Source organism: Liolophura sinensis, chromosome 10 (genome assembly GCF_032854445.1).
Source record: "Liolophura sinensis isolate JHLJ2023 chromosome 10, CUHK_Ljap_v2, whole genome shotgun sequence".
NCBI classification, from domain to species: domain Eukaryota; kingdom Metazoa; phylum Mollusca; class Polyplacophora; order Chitonida; family Chitonidae; genus Liolophura; species Liolophura sinensis.
The window spans coordinates 4192511-4215315 of record NC_088304.1 but is presented as its reverse complement, the minus strand read 5'-3'; the positions used below and the strand labels follow the sequence as shown (position 1 = coordinate 4215315).

At 40.7% G+C, this 22805-nt stretch overlaps 1 protein-coding gene across 2 annotated transcripts in view; it reads right to left on the bottom strand.

Moving 5' to 3' along the window:
- Nucleotides 1-22476, bottom strand: part of LOC135476238 (ubiquitin-protein ligase E3B-like) — a 30992-nt gene extending 8516 nt beyond the window's left edge. Inside the window, exons 1-23 of one of the 2 annotated variants that reach the window (XM_064756185.1) lie at nucleotides 22368-22476; nucleotides 19794-19913; nucleotides 19183-19232; nucleotides 17704-17774; nucleotides 16388-16452; nucleotides 15856-15912; nucleotides 15248-15352; nucleotides 12634-12733; nucleotides 12122-12207; nucleotides 11824-11906; nucleotides 11289-11394; nucleotides 10504-10624; nucleotides 9826-9860; nucleotides 9406-9435; nucleotides 8666-8778; nucleotides 7913-8061; nucleotides 7544-7699; nucleotides 6196-6370; nucleotides 5555-5673; nucleotides 2294-2408; nucleotides 1596-1695; nucleotides 779-898; nucleotides 277-354 (exon numbers count right to left, since the gene is read on the bottom strand). In XM_064756185.1, coding sequence (XP_064612255.1) covers nucleotides 277-354; nucleotides 779-898; nucleotides 1596-1695; nucleotides 2294-2408; nucleotides 5555-5673; nucleotides 6196-6370; nucleotides 7544-7699; nucleotides 7913-8061; nucleotides 8666-8778; nucleotides 9406-9435; nucleotides 9826-9860; nucleotides 10504-10624; nucleotides 11289-11394; nucleotides 11824-11906; nucleotides 12122-12207; nucleotides 12634-12733; nucleotides 15248-15352; nucleotides 15856-15912; nucleotides 16388-16452; nucleotides 17704-17774; nucleotides 19183-19232; nucleotides 19794-19907 — 2148 coding nt within the window. In that variant the 5' untranslated portion in view covers nucleotides 19908-19913; nucleotides 22368-22476. Of the gene's footprint in view, nucleotides 1-276; nucleotides 355-778; nucleotides 899-1595; nucleotides 1696-2293; nucleotides 2409-5554; nucleotides 5674-6195; nucleotides 6371-7543; nucleotides 7700-7912; nucleotides 8062-8665; nucleotides 8779-9405; nucleotides 9436-9825; nucleotides 9861-10503; nucleotides 10625-11288; nucleotides 11395-11823; nucleotides 11907-12121; nucleotides 12208-12633; nucleotides 12734-15247; nucleotides 15353-15855; nucleotides 15913-16387; nucleotides 16453-17703; nucleotides 17775-19182; nucleotides 19233-19793; nucleotides 19914-22158; nucleotides 22234-22367 lie in introns of those variants that run through there. The other variant, XM_064756186.1, reaches the window with a different exon arrangement.
- Nucleotides 22477-22805: the final 329 nt, after the last annotated feature.

The window sequence follows — 22805 nt, the reverse complement described above, 5'->3', positions numbered from 1 at the left end:
AATAAGCCAAGACGCCATTCAGGATACTAAAAGAAAGGACAACATAAACTTTATGTCATGATATCATTCAAACTTAGCAAACAACATTACAACAGTAACAGTTAAAACACATGAACATGATGTGACGAGTCCAAAGACAACACAATTCAAACTGTACTGACGTAGCTACTTTCCAGTACTTAAAAAATCCATATTAATTATTACCACAAACAATTTTCAACTTCAAAAGCTAATAAAGAATCCATTCAAAATTTCTTCTATTTAACATTATCTCACCTGCTCATTAATGAACTTGACTCTAATGATACCCTTCAGAGTGTTTGGGTTCAGTAAGGCTAATTGTCTGTAACCATCCTGAAATTGAAAAAGAAAATTAAATCAGATAACTCTGTGTTGATGACTAAATGTGAATTAAATTTCATTTTACCAAATTAATATTCCACTCTAAATAAGCAGCTGACATCAACCAGTTGTTGTAGTCTTTCACAGAGTCCTTGACGTTAAAGAGTTATCTGGAGGTTTTTGTAACACATACCAATCCAACTTCTCCCTTAATCACACAGAAATATGGAAATCAATTAAATTTCATATCTACAAGAGAAAAAATATATATCAGATTTTTCGAACAAACAAACAAAAGAAATCAAAATATTACAAATATAGGTACAGTAATGAGAGAAGCAAGTTACGTATCCTGCTCCTGTGGAGAGTGATGGCGGTAGATTGGTGGGGTGGGGGGGCGGGATACTACAGTGTTTATCTGTTGAGCCTCACGAACCTCAATGATCCTGCTCCTGTGGACAGTGACAGGGATAGACTGAGGGGACACGTGCGCACTCTCTGTCAGACCCAACAAGTCCTTCTCTTTGGCTACATTCTTCCTGAACATTATCACCCGCTGAAACAAACATGCAATATCAGTGTAACCTTGTATGATTTGCATTAGCAAACAGTACCTCCACAATCGAAGAGAGTAATTCATGGCATGTTACATGAATTTCTACACAAGAAACCATTAAATACGTGATGCACTGAAACACTAAATACGTGTACCAATAAAACATTGTCATAAAACCGCTTGAAATCAAAGCAAATTGTGTGGTTATTCATGGATTCTGTTTCAACATAATTGCCTCTGTTAATCAAATTCAGTTGCTGTCTTAACACTTGGGTGTTTAAAGTGTTGTTTTGGTGCAACCTAATCTGGACCATAGAAAAGTGGGTTTTTTTAAAATTCTTTCTTCAGGTTCCTCAATCAATAAGCCTCATAGCTGCCTTGTAAGATGAAAATTCAGCCTGGGATTTGATTGGATTTCATTGATTAGTGATTGGAGCTGTACTCAAGAATATTTGATTTATTTTGGGAAACTATGAAGTGCTGGGCCCAGTAACTGGTGTGCTTTCCCATATGTATTGCTAGATAAGTGTAAGGCAAGTCATCTCCTGCAAACTTCATGTACCACCACTTGAATGGCTTTATGAGCAGTGTCACCCAATTACTGCCGCCCAGCAGCTAAGAAAGGGAGAACGTGGACAATCTCCCGACTTCTGTTCATCCACTTAACTCATCTCAGCCACTTAACCCCTATACTTACTTCTTTGAATGGAATCACGTGAGGTACCCTCTGCATCAAAAACTGGACAGACTTTCTCCCCTTTTCCAATTCCGAAACAAACACGCTCATCTTCACCTCCCTACAAAGACAAACAGTTGCTGACTTTGTGATGCTCGTAAACTGAGGAAGAAAGTAACAGATATCAGAGGGTATGACTGGAAATTAGCACAGTCTTTGGAGATCCTCTGAGAACTTTTTACGTTGACTTATGATGTTAATATCAAGTCTCCTTCATTCAATATCACATCAGGCATATTGCCAGAAGCTACAAATGATTTTGTTTTCGAGGATACTCCAAGCAATAGTGTTTTATATCATATCCACTCTGTCCTGGAAGATTTCCTTCCTATTTCTAAAAAATTCACTCTAGTTTCTCTCAAATAAGGACCACTTCAATACCAAACAGATTTAAAGTTTATCCCATATGATAAGACTAAAATTATTAAATACCCGTGCTAGTAAATGTGTTAGAAAAACGTTAGTGCAAATCTAAGAGCAGCATAAAATATTTAAGATGGCTGTACTTTGTTAAATGCAAAAGGTACACAAATGTTCCAAACATTAGTCTTCACCTTATCTCTATAGTTTTAAACTTCTATGCTTTGAAAGCCCTTTGTTGGAGATGTCAGCATACCATAACCCCTGGTACAAACATTTGCCCCTTGACACAGACTCACTTGATCATCCAGAAATCGCCAGGGGTGAAAGCTCGTCGACAATCTCTCTCATAGAGAACCATAAGCAGGGTGTGGACGGCTGTGAATACGTCATTCTGAGCGGCTGTCTTCACATCTGATCAATGTCAAATTGCACACATCAAAAACTTTGACGAATAAATTTACAAAATAACACTTAAAAATACAGTAATTGTTATCATCAGGAGTCAAAGTAAGGCATCAAAATAAAAAGCATTCAGAGCCGTGAAGTGAGAACATATTGTAAATCATCAGCCTTTTCAACCACTAAAGCACTTTTTTTCAGTGGAATTTAAGTATACAATTAATAACAAACTGATGCTACAATGATTTGTTTGGACTGGTGGACTGACTGTTCAAGATTGAGATGTATTCTGGCGGATTGACTGTTTAAGAAGTATTTTTGCATACAATATTACCCGAAATCTGCAACAGATGCATATTTGGGTACATGGGAGGAACGTCAGCCGATCTAGGTGCATGTTTGGGTACATCGGAGAAACGTCAGCCGATCTAGGCTCATGTTTGGGTACATGGGAGGAACGTCAGCCGATCTAGGTGCATGTTTGGGTACATGGGAGGAACGTCAGCCGATCTAGGTGCATGTTTGGGTACATCGGAGAAACGTCAGCCGATCTAGGCGCATGTTTGGGTACATGGGAGGAACGTCAGCCAATCTACGTGCATGTTTGGGTACATGGGAGGAACGTCAGCCGATCTACGTGCATGTTTGGGTACATGGGAGGAACGTCAGCCGATCTAGGTGCATGTTTGGGTACATGGGAGGAACGTCAGCCAATCTACGTGCATATTTGGGTACATGGGAGGAACGTCAGCCGATCTAGGTGCATGTTTGGGTACATGTGAGGAACGTCAGCCAATCTAGGTGCATATTTGGGTACATGGGAGGAACGTCAGCCGATCTAGGTGCATGTTTGGGTACATGGGAGGAACGTCAGCCGATCTAGGTGCATGTTTGGGTACATGGGAGGAACGTCAGCCGATCTACGTGCATGTTTGGGTACATGGGAGGAACGTCAGCCGATCTACGTGCATATTTGGGTACATGGGAGGAACGTCAGCCGATCTAGGTGCATGCTTGGGTACATGGGAGGAACGTCAGCCGATCTAGGCGCATGTTTGGGTACATGGGAGGAACGTCAGCCGATCTAGGTGCATGTTTGGGTACATAAGAGGAACGTCAGCCGATCTAGGTGCATGTTTGGGTACATGTGAGGAACGTCAGCCGATCTACGTGCATATTTGGGTACATGGGAGGAACGTCAGCCGATCTAGGTGCATGTTTGGGTACATCAGAGAAACATCAGCCGATCTAGGTGCATATTTGGGTACATGGGAGGAACGTCAGCCGATCTACGTGCATATTTGGGTACATGGGAGGAACGTCAGCCGATCTAGGTGCATGTTTGGGTACACGTGAGGAACGTCAGCCGATCTACGTGCATGTTTGGGTACATGGGAGGAACGTCAGCCGATCTAGGCGCATGTTTGGGTACATGGGAGGAACGTCAGCCGATCTAGGCGCATGTTTGGGTACATGGGAGGAACGTCAGCCGATCTAGGCGCACGTTTGGGTACATGCGAGGAACGTCAGCCGATCTAGGTGCACGTTTGGGTACATGCGAGGAACGTCAGCCGATCTAGGTGCACGTTTGGGTACATGCGAGGAACGTCAGCCGATCTAGGTGCATGTTTGGGTACATGGGAGGAACGTCAGCCGATCTACGTGCATGTTTGGGTACATGGGAGGAACGTCAGCCGATCTACGTGCATGTTTGGGTACATGTGAGGAACGTCAGCCGATCTACGTGCATGTTTGGGTACATGGGAGGAACGTCAGCTGATCTAGGTGCATGTTTGGGTACATGTGAGGAACGTCAGCCGATCTAGGTGCATATTTGGGTACATGGGAGGAACGTCAGCCAACCTAGGTGCATGTTTGGGTACATGGGAGGAACGTCAGCCGATCTATGTGCATGTTTGGGTACATGGGAGAAACATTATCTGATCTACATTTAAAGATGTTACTTTATAATGTCTGTGTAGTTCACATGTACTCCTGTCTGAAAAATAAATTCTAGTCCTTGGAATTATGTTTTCAAATTGTATCTAAAGATATACTTTACTGGTTGAGAATTTAGGGTATTTCGGTAATTCCAACCTGAATATATTATCCGTACAAGTGAAGATAAATAAACACAAACTAATTTGGAAAATGCAGTCTATGGGAACTTGGAATATTTGTGTTGCCGGCTGCACTATATACCGGTAATGAGTGCTTACTGCACTGTCTGCTTATCACATTTGTTATTGTCATGATTCCCGTCTCGCGATCTGACCCTGGTGTTTATATTTTACAGTTGCTGTGGGACTCCCCATGTGGTCACTCAAGACACATCACCACTTTGTCCCTAACTGTTTATAGCCAGTGGAAGACGGTGAAGCAAGGCTCCCTGCTCGTGGTTGAGCACAGTCGAACAAGATAAGGAACATTACTGACTGAAGCTTATATCAGTTTATAAGGGCTAATTTTGGTTCAAATGCCTTGTAAAAATTGCAAGGAGGTTGCACAACATTTTTAAATGGAGCATGCTCTGACGGTGGTTTGGGGTCATGCTATGTATAATGACCAATCAAAATTTTGCCAAACCTAATGTCAGAGCAAACTGGGACTAAGGACTAAATAAGGGTTGGTGTTGTGGTGTACACATGGAGTGGAGCTCACCAGTATGGGCCAAAACCTCTAAAAATGTGTGAGTGCATGAGTGAGTGCTTGGGGTTTAATGTCGTACTTAACAATTTTTCAGTCATATGACGATGAAGGAATCCAGGGAGCGCATGTAATGTGCCTCCTTGTTGCAGGACAGATTTCCACCGCCCTTTCATAAAGTGCTACTTCAATGGGACACCTTACCAAAAGCATGTAAGCTGCCCTGCCCGTGCCATTATACTGATGAAGAGTAACCAGTCGTTACACTATCCTCTTCATGCTAAACGCCAAGCGAGGAAGTTACAACTTCCTGTTTTAAGGTTTCAGGTGTGACTCGACCCAGGATTGACCCTGGATCTACTGCTCCCGAAGTGGACACTCCACCAACTGCGCTATCGGAAGGGTAAAAATGAATAAGAATGAAAATATACAACAATGAGGTGCCCCCACCCCCTGCATTTCGGGGGCTAGATTGGGCCCCGGTGATGCCCCATTGAACTGCCAACACATACCCATGAGGTTGGACCAGATGACCCTGAAGACAAACTGGTTAAGGAAGGCGGCCATCTTAGTGTAATCTTCCACAGAGAAAGGTTTCTGCTGCTCAAAGATTTCCACCTCATCTAAAATCCTGTACATAATGACAAAGGTTTATAAAACAAAAGATTAATTTAAATTCCAACATGAAATGAACATAAGTTCGCAGAATTCCCACCTCATCTAAAATCCTGTACATAATGATAAATATTACTAATTCAAAACATCCCTCTAAATTTCCACAACCTCCCCCCCGCCATCCACCCCCATAAAACAAGCTTACAACTTCCAATGTTGTAAAATGTCTTAGTTATAAAACAAAATATTTATAAAAATACCTACCAAAAAGGTCCACAAAACAAAGCATCCATCAAAATGCACAAAATGACATAATATAACCACATTTGCAGATTCTCCTAAATTCTTTTTCAGGGAAAAATTCTAATAAAGGTCTAAATCCTGCCAAACAGTGCTGGCTGAAAGTTTTCTTGACCTCTTAAGATTTTAAACAAATCTTAAAAAATAATATAGAAATACATGTTTCTAACTTCAATACTGCATGCCGAAGGAAAAGGAAAGATCACTTATCACAAAATAGATGAGGGGAAAATCTTACGTGATGAGGTGGGAGGCCAGATCACAGAAGAGCCCTAACAGGCTAAAGGCAGGATGGATGGTGGAGTTAGGGGCTTGGTATAGCATCTCCAGGAACGATTTGAGACCACACGAGGGGCCCAGGTCCTGTAGGAAATACCACAGGTTAGGTAACAGTTCCTCCTGATAACTCAGTCCTGTAACAGAACAAACACACACACACTGAGCACAGACCACAGGAGGAGCCCAGGTCCTGTAGGAAATACCACAGGTTAGGTAACAGGTCCTCCTGATAACTCAGTCCTGTAACAGAACGAACACACACACTGAGCACAGACCACAGGAGGGTACCTGGTCCTGCAGGAAGTACCACAGGTTAGGTAACACTTCCTCCTGATAACTCAGTCCTGTAACAGAACAAACAAACATACACCCACTGGGCACAGACCACAAGAGGGGACCAGGTCCTGTACGACGTACCACAGGTTAGGTAACAGGTCCTCCTGATAACTCAGTCCTGTAACAGGACAAACATACACACACTGAGCACAGACCACAAGAGGGGACCAGGTCCTGTACGACGTACCACAGGTTAGGTAACAGGTCCTCCTGATAACTCAGTCCTGTAACGGAACAAACAAACATACACACACTGGGCACAGACCACAGGAGGGTACCTGGTCCTGCAGGAAGTACCACAGGTTAGGTAACAGGTCCTCCTGATAACTCAGTCCTGTAACAGAACAAACAAACATACACACACTGGGCACAGACCACAAGAGGGGACCAGGTCCTGTACGACGTACCACAGGTTAGGTAACAGGTCCTCCTGATAACTCAGTCCTGTAACAGGACAAACATACACACACTGGGCACAGACCACAAGAGGGGACCAGGTCCTGTACGACGTACCACAGGTTAGGTAACAGGTCCTCCTGATAACTCAGTCCTGTAACAGGACAAACATACACACACTGAGCACAGACCACAGGAGGGGACCATGTCCTGTAGGAAGTATCACAGGTTAAATAACAGTTCCTCCTGATAACTCAGTCCTGTAACACAACATACACACACTGAGCACAGACCACAGGAGGAGACCAGGTCCTCTAGAAAATACCACAGGTTAGGTAACAGGTCCTCTTGATAACTCAGTCCTGTAACAGAACAAATATACACACACTGAGCACAGACCACAGGAGGGGACCAGGTCCTCTAGAAAATACCACAGGTTAGGTAACAGGTCCTCTTGATAACTCAGTCCTGTAACAGAACAAATATACACATGTACATATAATCTATCGGATTATGGGAACATCTAAATCATCATTTGCCTAATGCTATAGAGATGGAAACTAAAATTCCCATACCCCCAAGGATATCCAAACGGAGTCCTGTGAGAGTCTTTAATGCTGTCTGGTACATGGAACATGGTAAACAGGTTGCCGTGACTACAGAGCTGGCCAATTTTACCCTCGTCGTGTTGTTCTTCGTTGATGCTTTCTCTATTGCCTTTTTGAGAATTCCTGGCAAAAGAAGCAGAATTCAGGAATTACAGCGTAAGACCCTTTCAGTTTGTTTTCAAAATAAAGGCTTTTTTCTTTTTAAATTTCCTGTATTGGAGCACAGATCTAAATTCACAAAAAAATAGAGCGAAAGTTTCACAGACAAATTAACAAGGAGATCTCTTTTTTTGCCCAAAAATGCCTGGGTAGCATTTTTATTCAAGACAGCCTTACCTTTGGATGGAGATGTGGTTTGAATTCTCTGAGCTGTTTCCTTGGCAGCCTTTACATGAGCAAACATCTCAGAAAATAAAATTCTCACCATCTTTTTGCCCCAGAGTAGTTGTAGTTGGCGAGACACGTAAGGCATAGCTTCATGAAGGCTGAAAGGGAACCAGGAACTTTAAGAAATGCTTAAATAAATTTAACACTTTTTTTATCCTGATCGATTAATATTTTGATACCTTTAACAGATGAACATTAAATCTGGCTGAGTCTAAATATTATCAAATGAATTCCATGGTTAAATTCCACAAACTGACAACAAGGCAAATCTAAGTTGATGATTTATCTAAACTAATTGAAACCATTCCTTTTAAAGCTGTGCTCTGGTGAAATTTGGATCAACCATTTGTGGTAGAAGCACACTTTTGCCCACCATAGGAGATCTTTATACACATAGGAGGCCTGTATATTGTATGTCTGGCAACCATCCAATAAATGGACAACTGGGCTCAGTTGTTTGAAAGTGAATTAGCTAAAACTAGTTTGAAGTCATTTTTTATATTTGAGATTTTAGCCAAATTCAGCAGCCGATGCAGTTGTCCGAAGTCAACAGAATAACAGCAGCAGATTTTGTTCATATTTAATGTACTGTTACACAATTACGTTTGGGCTAAGTACAAAACTGAAAACTTGGCTGAAACTCAAATCTGGTATTAGGTCTTAAAACGGTTTTGAGCAGCCTGGCCCAGTTGTTTTACTCACCACTGGTCAGTTCTCTGAGAGAACCAACCTAGTACAGGATGCCAGTGGGTGAGGTTAGACTTCTTATTCTGGACATATGTCTGGCAACAGTCTAATAAACGCACAACTGTTGTCTGAAAAAAATAAGTTGAAATCATATATGAAGCCTGCAATCTCAATGCTCAGGGGGCCTTCGTGGCTCAGTTGGTTAGCGCACTAGCGCAGCGTAATGACCCAGGAGCCTCTCACCAATGCAGTCCGTGTGAGTTCAAGTCCAGCTTGTGCTGACTTGATCACCTGTCGTCAGTGGCAAGGTCCGCCAGCAACCTGCGGATGGCCATGGGTTCCCCCCGGGTTATGCCCAGTTTCCTCTCACCATAATACTGGCTGCTGTCATAATTTTCTTGAATATGGCGTAAAACACCAATCAAATAAATAAATAAACAAATCAATCATTGGTTCAACCTGTTATGACAAGCGCTACAGTTAGCTGAACGAGCCAGCTAGCCACTACATGAAATTTATTCTATTGGTGGCATTAATACGACTACTTATCAAGAAGACATTTAATATTATAAACTCTTGATTGTTCTTTTCATCGGTCATGTAATTGGTTTTGTTACAATTTCTAATTTACGAAAATTTCTTACAAATCCTCATTTTAATGTTTTTCTCAAATTGTCATACAAATGGTTTTCTCAGATATCCTCATCTGAAAGCTTTTCTAACAGATCATTGTTTTATGACTTCGACTTTCTTACCATAAAATATGCTGCATTGTCCACAAGGCCCTGGAAAAAATATACAGGCACATAAAATAACAATCAAACAAAACAAATCAGAGAAATTTAGTTCTCAATATTAATATTTCAGGTACAGCACAATAAACACAGAAAACTGTCCCTCTATTTATTTTCCACAAGCAACACAAGCACAAGTCAATTCTGATTAATTAATCACTTATATCTTGATTTTGTGGCTTTCAGTTAAGAAAACATGTATTTTCTACATCAGGGGCTGATTCTAGGCATCTCAACATTACTTTCACCTGTAGCTCAATGAACTAGTCAAACCTCTTAATTATAAACTTGTCTCATAATTTTTGAGATAGATGAGAGCAATCCAGTGACAGCCAGTAAAAAAATGAGGTTCATAACTTGAAATTGATTCCTGACACTTACCTCCATTTCTGTCTCCCCTAGCTGAATCAGGTTGGCTAATTAAAACAGAAATGAAATCAATTCTTTTTAAAAAAAAAAAGAAAAAACAAAACAGTTCTTGACTTTTGTTTCCTGTAATCTAACAATAATAAGCAGAATATATCAACATATTCTGTTATAAAAGTTGTGCTGGAAAATAGTCCTTCCATCAAAACCCCTCAGGAATGAACTTCACCTCTGTGCGCAGTAGTGTCTTAAGACACGTGCACACGAATCAATCTGTCATATTGATGTATCTAACTGGATAAGTCATATGAAGTCATGACAAATATTATTTCATACGTGTTACAGATTTCGGCAAATCAAATTCTGCCTCTAAAATAGTGTCTGTCTGATTTTGATGATTTGACATGACAGATAAACTGTGTGAACAGTGCTTTAAGAATATACGATTTTCATAAACAAATAACAATATTTGACTGTACATTTTGAACATAGTCAATTTTCTCATTTTGTCTGATTTTGACAGTTTATTTCATCTCACAAATATGTGTTAAGGTCTTTAAGAGAAAACAAAATAATATTCTGTTGAAAAATTTTAAATTTTAGCTTACTTTGGAACCCTTACTTACCTAAAAAATGTCTTTTTCAGGTGAATTTTCAGCATGTAGAGTAAATATTTGACATTGCTATACTTACCCAGCATGCACAGAGCGTAGTTTCCCTCTAGCGAGTTAAAAATGATCCTCGTGCTCTGCTCATTAGCTAACAGATTAAGACACTTCATAAAGACTCGATTTGTCACCAGCTGATCCATGCACTGAAAGCAGACATTTGCATGGAGTAACAAGACTGAAAATACTTTAATATTTCAATTAGACGGTTTGTTTTTTGTTGGTTAGAGGTTTTTACCGCAATCTTCTAAGATTACAGGATTAGTTCTCTGATATGATGCTGATGCTAGGGGGGAATTTATTTATCCCTTTGGTTTTTAACATCAATCCCTCACATGATATGCCACGATATTAGACAACATTAACCTGTTCACATGGCCACAATTAAATCTGGATCAAACTTATAAAACTGGTTTAAATTGTACCCAGGCATAAAAACGTGTGTGTCTACATGACCATCTGGCCAAGCCAGTTTTAATACAGTCAAAGCCACTTCAACAGCTAGGGCAAATGAATCAGATTAAATGTATCACATGAGCAGCACCACTCACCACCAAAGCGAATTGCGTGTTTAAACCAGCTCAACTCCGTGTCTGTATGAACAGGGTATACTATGATGGCAGCCAGGTTTATGGGCAGAGGAGTCTGGAGTATTCCATTTATTTATTTATTTCATTGGTGATTTACGCCTTACTCAAGAATATTTCACTTATATGATGGCAGCCAGCATTATGGTGAGAGGAAATCAGGCACACCCAGGGGGAACACATGACCATCCGCAGGCTGCTGATTTTCCCTTGGACAATTTACCTCAGGAGCAACTTCAGCCACATGGTGTATGATGGCAGGCACAGACAGGATGTGTAAGAGATACGCAGAGAGGAGATTGTCTGAAAATCCAGCGGCTAACAGGGGCCTGAAACATAGAAATAGGCGGTTAACAGAAGCAAACAGGTTATAATCAGTTGCTAAAAGGAGCCTGAAACATTGAGACAATATGAATGTAGTAGAATGAGTTGATATTGGAATATGTGATATGCAAACACAGACCAGAGTTTCTATGAAAAAAAAAAAAAAGAAAGAGAAAACAGCAACTACAGAAAGTAGAAATATAAAAGCACGCTAATATACCTGTTACAGGACTAAATGGACTAAAAGGTTGGGTGAGCGTCAGCTATATGTCACACGTAACATCGCAGTGTTTCACAAATTTTTTGTGTGTTGGTACATATCTTTCCTTGGCAATTCTCGTTTTCTGTCACACAGTGTAAAAAAACCACTAAATTATTCACAGGTCACTGTGTCTATGCTTAGGTAACAAAATATTACTAGGCTACAAAATTACCTCATAGCTAACGTCATGATTGCTGATAAGGTAGCATGTTTGAAAACAGGCCTGGACCTTGAGAGACCCCTGGTGAGAACATCCTGAAACAATAGAGATAACTCTGGAGGTTAAAATGCACAACCTTTACAAAGGAAAAAATAATCTCCATTTACACAACAAAAATGATGACATTAACAGACTGATTTATAGCAGTGATATGTAAATACTTTTTAGGAAATTTCTACTTTCTCACATTCAGATTTTTGCTTCACGTTTATGAAAAGATGCTACAATTCTACTGCTACTCATAGCTTACCTGTAACAGAGTATAAAGTCCTTTGCTATTTAGGTGTCCCATCACATTATTGCACAGCTGGTTCATTCCCGGTTTCAGGGGCTCCCCTGGCAAAACATTTTAGTGTGCGTGTAAAATGCATGGGAACCAAAACACCCTAGGAGTACTCAAAGGACACTACATACAGGTCAAAATAAACTTGTTATATATATGACTGAATTTTTATTTCATCAATAATGTAAAACAGTACTCATCTGTTATTAAAATTATCACCTCTACATATTCCACAGGACAGTCACCGACAACACACATGGGAAGGTCTGCCTGTGGATGGTTGTGGGTTTGACATGGGCTTTGCCCGCTTTCTTTCCACTGTAATGCGGGCCACCGTTGTATAAGTGAAATATTCTTGAATACTGTGTAAAACACCAATCTAATAAATAAATAAAAAATCTGATAGCATTGTCTAGCTGATATAAACAAGAGAATGGAAAATGAAACACATAGGAAATTTTTCTTTAATTTATGCTTACCTGCCTTTCCCTTCAGAACTTTCCAGGTATTGGGACTTGTAAATGAGATGAGCATGTGGAGATGGACTGTGATGACCTTCATGTCTGAGTGGGACTCGGGCTGTAAACAGGACAGTCATATACATTAACACTACATGTTTATTACCAGGTGTTGTGAGGGAGAAGAGCATGTGGAGATGGACTGTGATGACCTTCATGTCTGAGTGGGACTCGGCCTGTAAACAGGACAGACATATACATTAACACTACATGTTTATTACCAGGTGTTGTGAGGGAGATAAGCATGTGGAGGTAGACAGTGATGGCCTTCATGTCTGAGTGGGACTCGGGCTGTAAACAGGACAGACATATACATTAACACTACATGTTTATTACCAGGAGGTGTGAAGGAGAAGAGCATGTGAAGGTGGACAGTGATGGCCTTCATGTCTGGGTGGGACAGTCATGTACAGTAGTATTGCATGTTTAGTACCAGGAGGTGTGAAGGAGAAGAGCATGTGGAGGTGGACTGTGATGACCTTCATGTCTGAGTGGGACTCGGCCTGTAAACAAGACAGACATATACATTAACACTACATGTTTATTACCAGGAGGTGTGAAGGAGATGAGCATGTGGAGGTAGACAGTGATGGCCTTCATGTCTGGGTGGGACTTGTGCTGTAAACAGGACAGTCATGTACATTAACACTACATGTTTATTACCAGGAGGTGTGAAGGAGAAGAGCATGTGAAGGTGGACAGTGACAGCCTTCATGTCTGGGTGGGACAGTCATGTACAGTAGTATTGCATGTTTAGTACCAGGAGGTGTGAAGGAGAAGAGCATGTGGAGGTGGACAGTGACGGCCTTCATGTCTGGGTGGGACAGTCATGTACAGTAGTATTGCATGTTTAGTACCAGGAGGTGTGAAGGAGAAGAGCATGTGGAGGTGGACAGTGACAGCCTTCATGTCTGGGTGGGACAGTCATGTACAGTAGTATTGCATGTTTAGTACCAGGAGGTGTGAAGGAGAAGAGCATGTGAAGGTGGACAGTGATGGCCTTCATGTCTGGGTGGGACAGTCATGTACAGTAGTATTGCATGTTTAGTACCAGGAGGTGTGAAGGAGAAGAGCATGTGAAGGTGGACAGTGATGGCCTTCATGTCTGGGTGGGACAGTCATGTACAGTAGTATTGCATGTTTAGTACCAGGAGGTGTGAAGGAGAAGAGCATGTGGAGGTGGACAGTGACGGCCTTCATGTCTGGGTGGGACAGTCATGTACAGTAGTATTGCATGTTTAGTACCAGGAGGTGTGAAGGAGAAGAGCATGTGGAGGTGGACAGTGATGGCCTTCATGTCTGGGTGGGACAGTCATGTACGGTACAGTATTGCATGTTTAGTACCAGGAGGTGTGATGGAGAAGAGCATGTGGAGGTGGACAGTGACGGCCTTCATGTCTGGGTGGGACAGTCATGTACAGTAGTATTGCATGTTTAGTACCAGGAGGTGTGAAGGAGATGAGCATGTGGAGGTGGACAGTGACAGCCTTCATGTCTGGGTGGGACAGTCATGTACAGTAGTATTGCATGTTTAGTACCAGGAGGTGTGAAGGAGATGAGCATGTGGAGGTGGACAGTGACGGCCTTCATGTCTGGGTGGGACAGTCATGTACAGTAGTATTGCATGTTTAGTACCAGGAGGTGTGAAGGAGAAGAGCATGTGGAGGTAGACAGTGACGGCCTTCATGTCTGGGTGGGACAGTCATGTACAGTAGTATTGCATGTTTAGTACCAGGAGGTGTGAAGGAGAAGAGCATGTGGAGGTGGACAGTGATGACCTTCATGTCTGAGTGGGACTCGGCCTGTAAACAAGACAGACATATACATTAACACTACATGTTTATTACCAGGAGGTGTGAAGGAGATGAGCATGTGGAGGTAGACAGTGATGGCCTTCATGTCTGGGTGGGACAGTCATGTACAGTAGTATTGCATGTTTAGTACCAGGAGGTGTGAAGGAGAAGAGCATGTGGAGGTGGACAGTGACGGCCTTCATGTCTGGGTGGGACAGTCATGTACAGTAGTATTGCATGTTTAGTACCAGGAGGTGTGAAGGAGAAGAGCATGTGGAGGTGGACAGTGACAGCCTTCATGTCTGGGTGGGACAGTCATGTACAGTAGTATTGCATGTTTAGTACCAGGAGGTGTGAAGGAGAAGAGCATGTGGAGGTGGACAGTGGCGGCCTTCATGTCTGGGTGGGACAGTCATGTACAGTAGTATTGCATGTTTAGTACCAGGAGGTGTGAAGGAGATGAGCATGTGGAGGTGGACAGTGACGGCCTTCATGTCTGGGTGGGACAGTCATGTACAGTAGTATTGCATGTTTAGTACCAGGAGGTGTGAAGGAGAAGAGCATGTGGAGGTGGACAGTGACAGCCTTCATGTCTGGGTGGGACAGTCATGTACAGTAGTATTGCATGTTTAGTACCAGGAGGTGTGAAGGAGAAGAGCATGAAGGAGATGAGATGAGCATGTGCAGCTGGACTGTGACTTGGTGACTGGTATATTACAGGGTTGGTATAATTTTAACCACTGAGTACCATTATATCAGTTGATAACCAGGAAATAACTTACTCTTAAGGTCCTAAGCTGATCACAACAAAGCATGAGGACATCTTTGAGCTGCTTTATCCATGACAACACATGGGCTTTGAGCAATGCCATGGAAACATAACATTCCTGAAATGAGGAATATTTCTCTTGAAGTTGAATGAATGAATGATTAAAGGCTTAATGCCACACTGACAATTTTGCAGCCATCTGGTGGCGACCTTGAATATTTAACCTCTACACACATATACATCATACACTTTGATGAAATATTTATATATTACACACAAGTATTATCATTTACCATTTTTATTTTTTATTTACTTATAATTACTTAATAAGTCCAACCTTTGAATGGTTCAATTTTCAAACACAAATCGTTGAGTATGTATATAAACAGGCACTGATCCAGGGCATATATAAACCCGTTAATAAGGTTTGGCAGCCAGAAGGTTTCTCAAATTTTTGTGTTACTTGCATAAATAAATGGTGAAACCGACAGCTTTTCATATAAGAAGTGTTACCACATATTCAGCTAAATTTAGCCGTCATAAAGAACCCATTACAAAAAGTTTTGCACAGGTACTATGCAAGCCAGTGTTAATTTGTAAGCAGTTGCCTTCAAGACACACCTTTAAGTTGTCAGAGTTCATCCCAGCCAGCAGGTACCGGCACAGAAAAATAAATCTCTGGAGTAAAAAAAAAAATTGGATAGCTTAATATATGAGAATGTGAATTTAAAATATTTAAAAATTCGTACAAATATTCATTAAAAATTGTAGAGCGATATAAATGAACATAAACAGGGCATAAAATATGTGTGATACAATGTTCAGGTACATATGGACAGAAGAATGGATTTAATACTGGGGATTCCCCCTGGATTCCTGGATGGACTGCCACATAGGAATGAATGAATAATTAGGTCTATGGATTGATGCCATTTACAGCCATATTGTGACAAACCTGCAGGAAGCAATTAATCTGTCCACGTTTTAAATAATGACATCACTGAAACCTCTAAATGGAAAGTTGTACACCAGATATATAATTATCAGATATGGAGTTATATTTAAAAAAAATGAGAAAAGAACGGAAACTTCTTTTCAACTTGTATATTCTCACTTAAAAATGGCACATTCAAATCAGGTTTTTACTACAAACCTGTGTATCTTCTTTGTAGTTGTAGATAAATAAGAGCCTCTTGATAAGTTGATAAACTCCCAATGCTTCACAAAAAGACAACAGGATTGAAATCAGTGACGACGGATTCAAGTGAAGCTCTATTCAATACCAAAAAACAGTACTGTTTTTCGTTATTTCAAGTCCTTTATTAAAGAATAATTTATTTATTTATTGTTTTTTTAATACCACACTCAAGAATATTTCTTTTTTCTTTTTGACTTAAACATCAGAGGTCAATGTTATGGCAGTGGAGGAAACCAGATAGCCCAGTGGATGACAACTGGTCTTCAATTACACTGCAGAAATCAATGTCATATGACCATCGACTGTTCCTTTTTGTGAACTGAGCATCTACATCATGTGTCCTAACAATGGAAAGACAAGCGATTTGAACAGCTCTGCAATGACCTACTCCCCTTCATTAAAGAAAATATGTTAGCACATGTAATAAAATATGAGCTGTAACACAAACTCATAGAATTTAATGGACTATATAGAGCCATACCTGGGACAAAGCTGAGGTAATGGACTATATAGAACCGTACCTGGGACAAGGTGGGGTAATGGCCTTTATAAAGCCGTACCTGGGACAAGCTAGGGTAATGGAATATATAAAACTGTACCTGGGACAAAGCTGGGGTAATGGACTACATAGAGCCGTACCTGGGACAAGGTGGGGTAATGGCCTATATAAAACCGTACCTGGGACAAGCTAGGGTAATGGAATATATAAAACTGTACCTGGGACAAAGCTGGGGTAATGTACTATATAGAGCCGTATCTGGGACAAAGCTGGGGTAATGGCCTTTATAAAGCCGTACCTGGGGCAAGCTAGGGTAATGTACTATATAAAACCGTACCTGGGACAAAGCTGGCGTAATGGACTATATAGAGCCGTACCTGGGACAAGCTAGGGTAATGTACTATATAAAACCGTACCTGGGACAAAGCTGGGGTAATGGCCTATATAAAGCCGTACCTGGGACAAGCTAGGGTAATGGAATATATAAAACCGTACCTGGGACAAAGCTGGGGTAATGGCCTTTATAAAGCCGTACCTGGGACAAGCTAGGGTAATGTACTATATAAAACCGTACCTGGGACAAAGCTGGGGTAATGGCCTATATAAAGCCGTACCTGAGACAAGCTAGGGTAATGGAATATATAAAACTGTACCTGGGACAAAGCTGGGGTAATGGACTATATAGAGCCATACCTGGGACAAAGCTGGGGTAATGGACAATATAGAGCCGTACCTGGGACAAGCTAGGGTAATGGAATATATAAAACCGTACCTGGGGCAAGCTGGGGTTTATACTCTTGTTCTGCATCAGAAGGTACATTTAGGAGCTCATCCAAGGCTTTCCTGCGAACATATTACATATATCTATTCATTTAGTTGATTCCTGTTTAACATCATACTAAAGAATTTTTCGCTTATTTAATGGTAGTTAGTTTCATGGGCGAAGAAAAATCAGAGTGATCAGGGTAACGTTTGGCGAGACACTGGTGAATTTCCAGATATGCACATCACACTGGTGAAAGACAAGTGCCAGTAACATTACTGACTGTTTATTGCCACCTCGGCTCCATGCACAGTGAAAGTGAGAGAATTTACAAATTCCATGTGCCGGGCTTGAACCTCTACCTTGTGTGACAGTGATTGAAAAGCAAGCACCTTTAACTTCTCAGCCATAAATCACTGCGCTATATTAGACACATGTTAATCATCAGGATCAAACAGAGAATCTCTAATTTCCACTTTTAGAGTTGCACAATTTGGGTAAGTTGATAAAATGCAGACAAATATCTATATCTGGATAAATATGCAGTTCACTATAAACAAAAGATTTATAATAGCTCCACGTACCTGAACAGCTTCGCTAACACTATGGGGTAGAGCTACACAGCATTCCATTTGATTTTCTTATGAGTGGTGTCTCCTGCAAAAGTACAGTCCAACAAAAAAATGCGTGCTACAATTTCGGCAACCTCACCTTCATTGCCGGCCTCGAAGATCACCGCCTCATCTTAAAAATGGTGATGGTGACCAGGTCCTGTATGTAGGCAATGGCTAGTGACTTTCGTAATATTTGGTACCGTTTAAAATTTTACAGGATTGAATCAGTGACTTTTGATCACACAAGTGGACCAGTTTTTTTGGCTAGCAGTTCTCATCAGTGTCACTGAAATAATGCAGCAGTTGTAGGCTTCAAAATGAACTATGTTAAGGTAGCTTCAGTGGGAAATCTGTACACACGGGAGGTGACATTCTTTACACTTGCCACGGCCATCATGACTGATTGGTTTCCTTTAACATGAGGCAACAATCCTCGACGCGGCAATCTCCGGAGGAATGAAGGTGAGGAAGCCGAAATTGTAATGTGCATATTTGTGTTGGTCTGTACTTTTGCAGGAGACATAATTCAAGTGCCTGAGGTGCAAGTTGGCAGAACTCTGGAACTACTCCAAGAAATTCAAATAGAATGTTGTGTAGCCCTACCCCGTAACGTTAGCGAATGTGTAGAGGAATGTTGAGCTAGATTTATAAGTAATATTGTGTCGGACCCTTACATCATCATTTGTAACTTCAAATTAAACAAATTTAACACATATTATTGAAATTCTCTTTCTTTCTTAAGTTCAACTTGCTTTTGTTTTACATTAGTCTGTGGCATATTTTGGGAAATGGTGGGTACAAAAATTGCCTGCAAATTACCATTTTTTTAAAGTATCGGTAGAAAACAATCTGTATACACAGAATTTAATCATACCTGATATCTGCTTTGAAGTGTTTTCTGTGCAAGTTGCCACGGATCCATGCCTGAAAGGTCATACATTTGTAACATGAATTATTGCACGATTTGAAATGAATCACAACAGTTTAAGTCACTATCTCCTGACTGGTACAAAGATGCAGCAAGCCTATCGCCACAATATGGCTGCAATATTGCTGACAAGGCGTTCAGCCAGTCATTCATTCATTCATTCACAGATAGCCTACCTTTAATGTCCTTTAAAAGTTTGTTTTGTGGCAATTTAAGTCATAACAACCATGGCAGGAGACATTCCAAGCCAGACACTTCTTTCAGATGCCATTTTATAACATGTGGGCTATTTTAACTTCAGGTGTAGGGAAATTTTTCAGAATTACATGCATTCTGTTGCAAATTTTTTTAATGTAGTATCTATAGTAATATGAAGGCCTATGAAAAAAGTTTTAAAAAACTAAAATAATACTTAAAAAATTCGCATCGATGCACCATGAAAATACTTTAATTATGCAACAAAAAAAGACAGCATATACACTGTATCTGCCGCAAATATTCCACAGTATGCCTTGACATGTGACAGTATGATATGGAGGACTAATTATAGACCATACCTGAAGTTTAGTGGCTGCCACCTCTCGTTTTTTCTCATAGGCCCTCTCCTCTCGAGCACTTTTTGTTTGCTCCAGGAACTGGTTCTTCTTTGTTGTGTCCAAACGACTAAACATTGTAGTCTGACAACAAAAATTGTTACTGTTACGATTCTACATTCCGTCTTCCTGCCACAATGGACAGATTTCAGTCTCCTTTTGGTGGAAATTATTATATATTAATTTGATATTGGCTTGGGCAATAGCTTGGGCATATGCACTGTTTCTTGAGAGGTAAGTAGTTTTCACCAGGCTACAATAGTGTGGCCTGGGAGAGATATGGCACAGTGTCAAGTCAAAACTATAAAACACAAAGATTGGTGGTTAGATTTGTCTTCACTTGAGTTTCAATCACTGATGCCAGTCATCAGGCCACCTACAAATAGTGAGAGGGATACTGCAGTTCTTGGGAATAAGCCACTTTCGCAATTCAGATGGCTGCCATTTTAGTAACAGAAATGTTGCGAATTCTCTCGCAGTCCATGAATGGGTGCTAATTTGACAACGGCTGCTCTGTTGTGGCGAGTGTAATGGCACGCATACTGAAATGCGGAGTTCTGCCTTTTCAAAAGGCTAAGTCCCTCTTGTACACATGTGCATTGTTCAAACCAAACAGGGGATGGCAAAGGGGCCATCTCCCACTCACTTGGTTTGTTCTCTGTACATGTGTGTAGGGGGTTTGGAAGGGGTTGGTAATGGGTAGTCTCCCATTACCTTGCCTCCCCTGCTGGTAGGGACAGATGTGGGGACATTGCTATTGGTTTTGTTGTTGCTTTTTGTATGCATGAATGTATATACCTTCATTTTTCAAACTACACGATACTTTATCTTGTTTTATATCCATTCATGTATTTCTTGATTGGACTCTGAAGGACATGCTTCCTATGTTTTCTCTGTGAAGGCCTTGGGGAAGAACACTTTAATTACGAGCTACCTTCAATAAATAAAGATATTATTATTATTATTATTATTAATATTATATAGTGGGTGACGATGGGCAGGTGCTCCAGGCACTAGAATTGTTCCGCCAGTGTCATAAAAGAAATCTTGATGTCCCTGGCACTCCAAAATCAAGATAGCTTCACTCATAATTTGTGGAAGGGACAGTAGATTTAACAACTGATTGTAATGTTCACTTTGGCTACTGCTCATGACCACTGTCTCTCATAAGCGATCACACTGCCGCAAGTGATTGCAAATGTCATAAACAATGCTGAAAAGTGGCACATGCAGATGTTCGCGACACTGCCTTCCATAAGCCTAATTCCCAAGGATCAAAATGAACCAACTAGACTGTCACTACGATGATTTATGTGTCTAATGTTCGTTCACAGCAGCAAATGCAAATGTAAATAATGAACCATGAAAGGAGAGCCTACTCTCAGTTCTTTTCAAGTAGGAAAGCTATTGAAACAACAGAAACAAGCCCAAAGTCAATTAAGACAGGAAACAAAAACGGAGTTGTCACAAATTCCTATAAAATGCATTGCAAACTTTCATGTAGACAGCGTCAAACTAGCTAAAATGCAACTACAACACTGAATTTACACGCTAGTCTACTCTCTACAGTGTACATTATTTTGCATCCTACATTTCTGCTCATGTACACACAGAGTCTATCATGTAACCTCACTTCACCAGTTTGCCCCAAAAACTACCATATAGCACTAGTGTTCTAAAAGTCATTTTCTATGATAAAGACAAGCAACAACCGGTGGTTGAAGTGTCAAACTAATGAAGGTAAGTCTGAGCATAACCCTATCAAATTGACAGTTACATAGAAGCACATGTAGTCTAATATTCTGCTTTTGTTTTTGTATTTATTTTCCTCTGGGAGGGAAGAGCTATCCTTTTCTTCTGATCAGTGTAGTTTCATAATATACAATTCAACAAATTTTTTCCCAGCTTTCTTTTTGTCTTTCATGAGTTACTTCAGATGCACACTCAGAGCACCATTAGATGAGTAATTTTTTCTAAATTTCTGCCACGCAAAGGGGGATGTGTCCCCCCTCACATACCCCACTCCTCACTTGCGCACTCTCTTTCATTCGCTTCTCTGATTCAGAAATTGGTGCCCACAACTCAGAGTTTCCCAGGCAGAACGCTGGAAATGCAAATGTCCCTTATAGATGTAACTAATATAACTGCTATAACTGTTGTATTAGTCCCAACTTGTAGGGAGAAACAAGAGCCAAAGGTTTGTTGTTTTTGTTTCAAAGTAGCTGGATGCGGAATCAAAAATGTTATAACTGTGACTCTCAATCCGACAGTTTTCAGACTTTCCGCAGCCCAAATTTGTCAATATACCAGAGAACTGGCCACACATCACCTGGTACAAACATAGAAGTTCTTGATGATACGGATAGCACAAAAGAGCGCTTTTGTTTTCGCCTTGACACTTTGACATTTGCAGCTCCGTCAGTCTCCCATCAATATCGTTGTTGTTGTTGAATGCAATAGGCAAACGTCGAAAACAACAGAAAGTGTACACATCCGAAAAGTGCAAGGCATACTATTGGATCATGAGTACATCCTTACCGTTTTTCAGGTATCTTGTTTCGCAAATCTACACTTATCTTCTCTATCTAGTTTAAATGTCATAGCGAGGTACTTAGTTGTTTTCCCAAATAACTTCCATGCTGAATTTTCCCCGCACTTGTGGAAAAGCTGAGATCTGATTGGCCATAAACTAATGATCCACATCAGGAGTAGACTGAAATTGCTTTAGATGTCATTGTACAGCTGTAAAGAAAAAAAAAATACCTAAAAGGTAGAAAAAATTGTTGTTCTGTGATTTTTTATTTCTTTTCGCTCACTCACAAACAAGCAAAAAATGAAAGAGACGAAAATTTGAAGAAAAGAGAACGAGAAATTGTAAATTGGACCGAAAATTTGAAAAAGTATCATTGCAGAAAGTTAAGAACTACATACCAAAAACAGCTATTTGCTTCAGGAAAACGAAATAAGCTCTAAATT